Here is a 10,382-nt window from a genome sequence, read left to right as displayed (position 1 = left end):
ATGAGTGAGTCTGTCAGTCAGCAGACTATTCAACCATTTCAGTCCAAAAGTCTGTTTTATTCAGGAAATAACTACAGTATGGCTATCCAGTGGCGTAACTTTGTTTTGAAAAGTGGTGGGGACAAAGACGACACAAACAATACTTTAATAAATTGTTTCTGTAATAACTCGTTGGGAATATTCATGGGCGTCACAAACGCGAAAAATGTAGATGACTCCTCCTCTAGAAAACAGTTTAAAAACAGTCGGCTTCAGTGTTGTAGAGTTACCCCTAGTTCACACTGCACGCGTGAGCAGAGCGAGAGCAGCGCCGTCAGCGTAACTACATCATCACTGCACCTGCAGATTCGCGAGGGTATTCACACAGGAAGCGTTTGTATAGCGTGACCGCAGCTGCATCGAATGTGCAAGGTAAGCAAGCCAACCACATAGCATACATTCGTTCCCTAAGTTTAAACATTTGTAAACGTGATACTCTTAAAATTCTGTTTCCAAGGGTACAAGACCCATGTACAGTATATTGGTAAACAATATGGTCAAACAAAACAGATCGCCATTATATAATTTTCTTACCATCTGCACAAATAGCAGAAGCTATTTCAACCCAGGCTTTTTCCTTTGAATATATGTCTTTGTAATATTTACTACAAGGATCATAAAGCATTTTAAACTTCTCAACCTCAACGATCAGCCTTGTGTCGTCCATTGTGGTAAAAGAATGAGGTATGACACGATCACCTTTTATAACGAGCTCCTCGGAAAGCTGGCCACAAACTCAGGTTTGATTGGGTGCTGCTAGAGCCGCTTTCTGGCTAGTTAACTACCGTGATTTTATAAACCATGCTTCCACCCAAACGGATAATTAAATAAACAAATGAAGGGGTACATCAAATATAAATGTTTTTTTAACATACTCCTAGTCTTGCAAAAAAAACACACACAACAGGCTTGCTTATTCTGTGCATTCTGAGCACTTTTATTGTGCAACAATTTATATTTGTCCATCTAAAGTGTGCTGTCACTTTAACTGAGCTTGAGCTGCGCAGCAAAAATAGACTCGGCGCCGAAACCATCGCATCAGTGCTGCGCTCACGCGACGCTCCTGCTTGACGCTGACGCGCTGCTCCTGCTCCCGGTATGAAAGCACTCATTTGATAACATGCACGCCGAAAAAAATACGCGCTGCTCTCGCTCTGCTCACGCGTGAAGTGTGAACTAGGCGTTACTGTGCGTTCAGACTGCCGCCGTCAAGAGCGTCAAAGTGACCGGAAGTCACTCATTTTCAATGTGAGTCGGCAGCGAGCAGCGGCGCGGCGCGTCTTGGCCGTTGAGGGCGTCAAGGAGAGTTGAAATCAGGTCAACTTTATGGTAATGAGCTATGACGCGGTTCGGCGGCAACCAATCGGAACGTTGAAGTCCACCGCTTGAGAGGATTCCAGAGAACGCAGCCCTGTAAACTTTGGTCTACGTCAGAGCGCCAGAGCGTCCACGAATCTTTCTACAGCGTTGTTGGCAGGGCGCCCAGAGCGCTTTTTGACGCTCTCGACGGCGGCGGTCTGAACGCACAGTTAGTGCGAAAGACGCATGACACATAACATTGACACAGCCGTGAAGCAGGTTCGAATCCGCTGAACTCACTATTCTAAATTTTCACATCACATACCAGATCTGCTTCCATTTGTTTTTAAACTATATCATGTTTTCATCAATAGATCATTTAAAAAGTGTTGTGCTTATGTAAGGGTGGCTGTTGCCGTACGTAATTAAACGTATTAATTCGTGATAAAATAAAAACTATGATACAAATGTGTGTTTTCCCCATGTTAAAAATTTGGTGTTTGACACAGATTACCTGTCGGTGGGTCAAGGATTGAGACGTTTGGGAACCCCCTGCTAATAAGGACAAACATTCAAGTATTCTGGGGAAAAAAATCTTATTTTCACTTATTACTACGGGTATTGCCAGATAAGCTACAAATATACAACGAACTTTCTAAATTTTGTTTTGAACTCATGAAACTACAAAGTTGTGACTTTTTACATTTATTGGAGTTTTCTATCAAGTATCAAAATGTAATTAATCTTGCAATAGACGATATAGCAACCGCATGTCGAGAACAGGACGAATATATAGCACCAAAGTGCAATTAAGCGCAAAATGTTTGGTACATGTATGACTTGAACAGCCGTTTTCAAATATTTTCATCATTTTATTAAAAATAAATACCTTACAATCTGATATGTGATAAGGAAAAAGTTCAGCAAACAGCAGTCCCGAACCCACGACGACATGAAGTAGGTAACACATATAAAGAAGTGTGGTGGTCTACTCTCATTTTAAAGTGGAATGAGTCTGTGCAATCGGATAGTTTTCTTTAAATTATGATCTGAAGTTAAAGAAATAATAATACATAGGCCATTTTGAAGTTCTGTACATTAAAAAATCCACTTTGAACAGTCCTGATATTGTTTAGGTGACACACTGAGGTTGTCTACTCTCATTTTAAAGTGGAATGAGTCTGTGCCATCGGATAGTTTTCTTTAAATTATGATCTGAAGTTATAGAAATAATAATACATATAGGCCATTTTGAAGTTCTGTACATACAAAAATCCACATTGAACAGTCCTGATATTGTTTAGGTGACACACTGAGGTGGGATAAGAGTGTTGTAAAAAATATAAAAACTGCCTAGCAGTTTAAAAACAGCTTAAAAAAGCCTAGCAACCACCTAGCAACATAACTGTCAATCTTTCCCGTTTGGCCTGGTTTAAAGCTTTCAATTGTAGTGCAATTGAGGTTCTTTTTTCAATACCATATATCGTTTTATGGGTAAAATTATATATAAAGAAATTTAATTTTCTAAATGCATTTGTATTTTAATTAATTCACAATCGACAGACTGAAACCACGTTCGAAATAGATCGCTTTATTTTGAAATCCAAAAAGCCGCTTTTACCGTAATGCACAGTATGCGCACATAGCAAAACCGAGTGAGGGCTAGTTTGACTGTCGTTTTCGAAGTGGCGGCTGGCTTGACCGAAGTTAAATAGTAGGGTTTGCCACGGGTATTTTGCTCGTGGATGCCAGCTGCCGTAAAGCCCCGAAGAATTTTGCGCAGTGTCCCTTTAAGTGTTTGCAGGGCGGAAGTGACGCTGATTCCCTACCGTGCAGCGCGTGAAGATGGCGGGTGTTCTGGAGCGGAGCTTCATTGAGATTTGTGGATTTGAAAGAGAAACTGTTTCCAGGTTTAGAGAGATCACAATAAATCTCGGTACTGTCTTTAAATATTACACTGTATTTATACACATGTGCTTTTGTGTTCATGTGCTTTGAAGCGGGCGAAGTAAGTTATTGGTCACACGATTGTTGGCAGCTCATGTGTGACACGAGACATATTTAAAAATAATGTAGTTATTGTTGTTATTACTATTATGATTACTACTTGTGTAACTAGAGTTTATTTACACGGTTATCTTTACCAATAAGAGGAGAAGAAAATCATAGCATTTCCCCTGTTTAATGTAAAACATTTAAGTTTACACTGTTTAATTGTAACATTTGGTTTCTGTTTTGGTGTTTTTTTTTTAACGTGCAATGTTTCAGAGCTGTTTAATATTTGTCACCTTTTCTCATGAGAAAAAAAACATTTTATCAGTACAACATAAACACTCCCCCATGACAGTATCCATGTGCTGATATGATATGCTTTAGATGCTTAAAAATACAGTATAACAGAGTAAATGTTATATAGCAGGCAGAAAAACGTGAGCATATTTTACAGTCCGTATTTTCTGACATGCTTCATTGATTTCTTGAATGAGTGTTTGCTAGTCAGAATGTTTGTTTTACAGCTGTAGTCAACAGTAAGATGCCGTTTTTATTTTTAAAGTTATTTGCCATTTGTACACATAAGCAGTACTAGTACATAGTAATTTTTAAGCAGAGCTCTTAGATCCAGAGGTAACAAAATCATTACAATTTGTTCATTAAAATCAAATACATTAAGTTTGTCAAATAACATTTATTTATGACTTACAGTAAACAAAAATGAGAAATGTTGCCTTCGCTATAAACTGAAATACGTTAAAATAAAAAATGAACACTGAAATAAATAATGAAATGATAAAGAACATAACGAAATTGCTAAAAAAAATTAACTAAAATTAACTTAAACTTAAAATACAAAGATAAAAGCTAATTTAAAATATTAATAAAACTACACAAAAATATTAAATAAGAACAGTCAGTCACTGTAAACTTAAGAAGAAAAACTTAGAGCAAGAGTCTCTGTATGATGATACATATGAAAAGCTTATAAATATAAGTAACCTTAGCAGCAGTCTCTCTATGACAGAGATAAAAAAAAATAAAGTAAAACAAAAATCCTAGATTACAGCTCAACCAACTTCATTAAGGGCATCTTGGAATTTGATGCATGTTAGAGACTTGAATAACTCAATATTTTTACATTTGTAGCGTCATGTAAAATGTATTACCACTGTTTATATTACACCATGTCTACACCAGACGCGGCGCGACAAAAGACAATAGAACGCATTAGAACCCCTTATAATTTCAAATTTTGTCCACACTGGATGCGACGCGAATGTGGCTAAATGTAGATAATGTGTGTTGTTTTTTTGTATGTCCAGCAGGTGTTGGTGGTCACTCAAGTGGTGTAAAGCATGCAGACAGTGCAGGTGGATTCTCTTATGAGGACAGTGGGAAACTCCTGTCTGTCACCAGCAACAGATACATACACTGGTGAGTGTTCATCTCACGCATCCTCTCATTTCAAATAGCTGCAACTTAAGAAAATATTTACTCAAAAAATAGTGGTGTTCCACACAGTTTTCACTTCAACTGAAATTAACTGTATCCCAAAAAGAGAGAGACTATTTGAATACGATGAATGTCCTGAAAACCTCTGCACAGTCATGGGTGAACATTTAATACAGGACATGCTATATCTACTCAACCAGAGCTTCCTTTTCAGGGATGTAAATTGTGTGACCTGACTCTGTGTGGGTTAAATGATATTGCATATACAGGTACATCTCAAAAAATTAGAAAATCGTGAAAAAGGTCAATATTTTTTGTCACTCATTTCAGAAAATGAAACCCATATACAGTATTATATAGATTCATTACACATAGAGTGAAATTATACAGTATTATATAGATTCATTACACATAGAGTGAAATAATTCAAGCCTTTATTTCTTGAGATTTTGATGATTATGGCTTACAGATAATACAAACCCAAACTTCAGTGTCTCAGAAAATTAGAATATTACCTAAGATCAATGAAAAAAGGATATTTTAAACAGAAACGTCTGGCTTCTGAAAAGTATGTTCATTTCTATGCACGCAATACTTGGTTGGGCCTCCTTTTGCACGAATTACTGCATCAATGCGGCGTGGCCTGGAGGTAATCAGCCTGTGGCACTGCTCAGGTGTAATGGAAGTTATTCTCTATGAGATTCTCTATGGGGTTCAGGTCAGGCGGGTTTGCTGGCCAATCAAGCACAGTACCTTTGGTCATTGAACCAGCTTTTGGTACCTTTGGCAGTGTGGGCAGGTGCCAAGTCCTGCTGGAAAATGAAATCAGCATCTCCATAAAGCTTGTCAGCAGAAGTAAGCATGAAGTCGTGATAGTTCTAAGAGGCAATTACAGAAATACTTTGACGACTTTGCTCAGGCATTTAAGGATGACCATCACAACATTTCTGATGCTGTGTAACAAGATCAGTACTCTGGTTAGTCAGGTTACGCCATCTCATAGTGCAGTTACGCTACTTTTTGGAGGAATTTATTCGGCAAATGCGTTTCCATCTCCCATTATTCGCATTTACCCTTTTTCCCAAAAAAGAAAAAACACCTCAAGCGAGCGATTAAAGGGGTCATATGACAGGGCTAAAACTAATATTATCGTTTGTTTTAAATGGAATGTGATGTGTATACACGATTTAAGGTTCAAAAATGCTGTATTTTCCACATACCGTGCATGTTTTATATCTCCTCTTTGCCCCGCCTCTCTGAAATGCGCTGATTTTTTAACTCTCAACTCAACTCAACTTTATTTATATAGCGCTTTTACAATTTTCATTGTTACAAAGCAGCTGTACATGAGACATATTGACTATAAGCAAAATAATTAAAGTTGTACCTGCAAAAACAAGAAAAGTTTGAAAACACAGAAGACAGACATACCCACATACAAAACACTCCACACACACAATATGCACACGTACTAACACACATAGACATAGAGACACACACACACACGGATGTGCACGCACACACACACAACACACACACACACACACACACACACACACACACACACACACACACACACACACGTACGTACACAGACAAGTACGCACACACACACACACACACGCAGTGAGAGCACACATTTAGGATAAAGGAGAGAGAAGCACAGGTCAAATATAACAGACTATAAATTCCTATATGCAATATTAATTAAGTAAAACTTTAACCGGTGTTTCACTGACAGGAGTGAAAACGAAGGCTGCTCAACAACCGCTTATCACCGCGGCATTTAAGCAGCCCCTTGTTGCACAATCAGACCAGGCTAAAGCCATCACAAACGCTATCGGTGTGTTTATAGGTGCCGACATGAGGCCATATTCGGTTGTGCAAAACGAGGGCTTTAAACACATGCTGAAAGTGCTTGAGCCACGTTACGACATCCCGTCGCGCACCCACTTCAGCGAAAAGATTGCGAAGTTGATTTTATATATTTTAATTTAATAATTTAAAAGAGTTAATAAACAAAAAGACAAAACTTATGTTTATTTGTCTTGTCTTTTTTTTTTTTTGCTGATCCGAAAAATGATCCGATCCGTGACTCTGATCCGAGAAACGATCCGAACCGTGAGTTTTTTGATCCGTTGCACCTAATTTTTAGACAGCTCATCTTGATCTACGGTACTAAAATATTTGCATTTTCTCCTTAAGGGGCTGTATTTAGTTTGTTCAGTGGGTTTCACTTTGATTGCATTTATAATTTTTTCTCTAATTCTTGGATTTTATATGTGAAGTAAGTTCATAAATTACATCACTGCTATGCTGATATACAGGATCAGAAGTCACTGACGATTTATTTTTTGTTAATTTAGCCACTGTTTAAATAAAAACCTAGGGTTGTGCTGGTTTTCTTCTATTAGTGATGAAAAGTAGGCGGATCTAGAAGTTTTTAGGGCTTTCCTGTATTTTCGAATACTATCCTTTCGACATGCTGTACGAAATACCTCTAATTTAGTTTTCTTAAAGTTGCCCTCCATTTTTTGGGCCGCTTTCTTTAGAGCCTGAGTGTGTTCTTGTAATCCATCGGTTGTGGCGGGGGGGTGCTTGTCCAATTTTTAATTTCTTTAAACGTTAGAGGAGAACTTTGGTGTGAGGTTACCGACGAAATGGTTTGCTGCGAGATTTCAAGGTGTAAATTTTTCAGTGGTAATGTGTACGAGGCATCTTCACGTTATTTCCATGCTTCGCGCAATTCGGGCAGAGTATATCTGGTAAACCGCAGTCTTTGGTAGTTAGAAGTTATTTTGTTAAACTAACACAATTTTCGTAACAATGAGATTTTTATTGCCGTAGGCAGTGCAAGCACCTATCCAGATAATGATGCACAGAATGTCTTTCACTCTGGCTGAAAGCGGTTTTACGTGATACCCAGACACTTATATCCGAGATAGATCGAAATGCTTATCGAAGGATTTTAACGCGTACTTATACGAAACGTATTAAATTAAAGTATGTTCGATTGTAAAGCTGCATACTCTCTGAGAAACAGAGGTGTGCTATGATTGTGGGCATGTTCATACGCCGTGCGATACGTGGTTGGTCGCATACTGTTCAGCGTTTATACCTGAAATGTAGCAGAGCCGTTTATTCATATTCCGCTATGATCGAACACAATGTTTCCTAACGTTTGCATTGTACCTGACAGGGGTGATGTGAATATGTATCGGTACTGTCCTATATAATTCGAAGCCGCGAATTGATTAGGAAAATTTGAAGATGAATCAAGGCCGAGTAACATAACTTTGCCAGCTGCACTTGAGCAGGATGTTGAAGGATGTTTCTGATCTTGTATATCAGCATAGCAGTGATGAATTTATGAACTACTTCACATATAAAATCCAAGATATTAGAGAAAAAATTATAACAATGCAATCAGAAGTGAAACCCGCTGAACAAACTAACTACAGCGCCCTTAAGGAGAAAATGCAATTATTTTATACCGTAGATCAAGATGAGCTGTCTAAAATTATTAGATCATCTAAATCAACAACATGCATACTAGACCCTATACCTACAAATCTACTGAAAGAGATGCTCCCAGAAATTATAAGATCCTCTTCTTGGTATTATTAACTCATCTCTGACATTAGGACATGTGCCTAAAGCATATAAGGTGGCTGTTATAAGGCCCCTTGTCAAAAAACCCCAACTCGACCCTAGAGAACTAAGGAACTACAGGCCTATATCGAATCTACCTTTCATATCTAAAATTCTGGAAAAAGTAGTTTCAACTCAATTATGCTCCTTCCTCCAAAGGAATGACATCAATGAAGAATTCCAGTCTGGATTTAGAGCATGTCACAGTACAGAGACTGCTTTGATCAGAGTTACAAATGATCTGCTATTGGCGTCTGACCGAGGTTGTATCTCGTTATTGGTGCTGCTAGACCTTAGTGCTGCATTCGATACCATTGACCACAGCACACTCCTACATAGACTCGAAAATTATGTCGGCATTAAGGGAATAGCTTTGAAATGGTTTAAATCTTATTTATCCGACCGTTTTCAATTTGTAGCAATAAACAATGAGGTGTCACGCAAATCGCAAGTCCAGTACGGTGTACCACAGGGCTCAGTCTTAGGGCCTCTGCTCTTCGCATTATACATGCTACCTCTAGGAGATATAATAAAGCGACACGGAGTTAGCTTTCACTGTTATGCTGATGATACTCAACTTTATATTTCCTCGAAGCCTCATGAAACACAGCAGTTCCATCGAATAATGGAATGCATAGTCGATATAAAAAACTGGATGAGTAACAACTTTTTATTACTGAACTCGGACAAAACGGAAGTGTTACTTATTGGACCGAAAACTGCTATAAGTAACAACCAAGAATACTGTTTAACTATTGACGGATGTTCCATAAAACCCTCGTCGTCAGCAAAGAATCTTGGCGTTCTATTCGATAGTAATCTGTCATTTGAGAGCCACGTCGCCAACACCTGTAAAATTGCGTTTTTCCATCTTAAGAATATATCTAAACTACGTCATATGCTGTCAATGTCAGATGCAGAGAAGTTAATTCATGCATTCATGACATCAAGACTAGATTACTGTAATGCACTGTTAGGTGGTTGCCCTGCAGGCTTATTACAAAAACTCCAATTGGTCCAAAACGCGGCAGCTCGAGTTCTTACACGTACAAAAAAGTATGAACATATTAGCCCGGTTCTGTCAACCTTGCACTGGTTACCTATAAAGCATCGCGTTAACTTTAAAATCTTGCTTATTACCTATAAAGCCTTACATGGTTTAGCTCCTCAGTACTTGAATGAACTCCTTTTGTATTACAGTCCTTCACGTGCATTACGCTCTCAGGCGTCCTGTCAGTTGGTAATACCTAGAATTTCAAAATCAAGTGCAGGTGGTAGATCCTTTTCCTATCTAGCGCCTAAACTTTGGAATAGTCTTCCCTGCACTGTCCGGGAGGCAGACACACTCTGTCAGTTTAAATCTAGACTAAAGACGCATCTTTTTAATCTTGCATACACTACACTTCCATAATATAAATCCTCGAGGGTTTAGGCTGCATTAGTTAGATCAACCGGAACCAAAAACACAACTGATGTACTCGTTGCATCAAAGAGTGCAGAACAGTACTCTACTCTCAGCCAGTCTTGTCTCATTGTTCCAAGGTTACCACAGCGAGCAGGATGCAGTTCATGGCCTGACCTGATGGTAGAGCGGAGAATGGGAAGTGGGGACCTGACAAGAGCTGAGATGATAGAGCTGGATAAAGAAGGACGCGGTCTCTTGACATGTCTTCACCACAAAACTTCAAATGCTATTAGATTATTAATGATAATCTTAAACTATAATTTATTTTATTTTAAGTTTATTTATTTTATTTAGCCTTGTTGTGCAAGTTCTCTGGAGCTTGTGCAGAGGCAGCAGCTTTTGCCAGAGGGGAACTGGAATCCCCTGGTTGGGCCTGGGTTCTCCTGAGGTTTTTTTTCTCGATTAGAGTTTTGGGTTCCTCGCCACCGTTTGCATACTGTTTTTGCACTATCTGCCTGACCGGGGGGGCTGCTTTAGAATT

The 10,382-nt window shown here is 38.6% G+C and overlaps 1 protein-coding gene across 2 annotated transcripts in view; it reads left to right on the top strand.

The window, feature by feature from the left end:
• The first annotated feature begins 3,069 nt into the window (after positions 1–3,069).
• The window catches only part of nup160 (nucleoporin 160), a 69,667-nt gene continuing 62,354 nt past the window's right edge, over positions 3,070–10,382 (top strand). Inside the window, exons 1-2 of one of the 2 annotated variants that reach the window (XM_057328938.1) lie at positions 3,070–3,274; positions 4,659–4,767. In XM_057328938.1, coding sequence (XP_057184921.1) covers positions 3,184–3,274; positions 4,659–4,767 — 200 coding nt within the window. In that variant the 5' untranslated portion in view covers positions 3,070–3,183. Of the gene's footprint in view, positions 3,275–4,655; positions 4,768–10,382 lie in introns of both variants that reach the window. The other variant, XM_057328937.1, reaches the window with a different exon arrangement.

Source organism: Triplophysa rosa, unplaced genomic scaffold (genome assembly GCF_024868665.1).
Source record: "Triplophysa rosa unplaced genomic scaffold, Trosa_1v2 scaffold9_ERROPOS8756747, whole genome shotgun sequence".
NCBI lineage: Eukaryota > Metazoa > Chordata > Actinopteri > Cypriniformes > Nemacheilidae > Triplophysa > Triplophysa rosa.
This window is presented reverse-complemented; position numbering and strand designations above follow the sequence as displayed.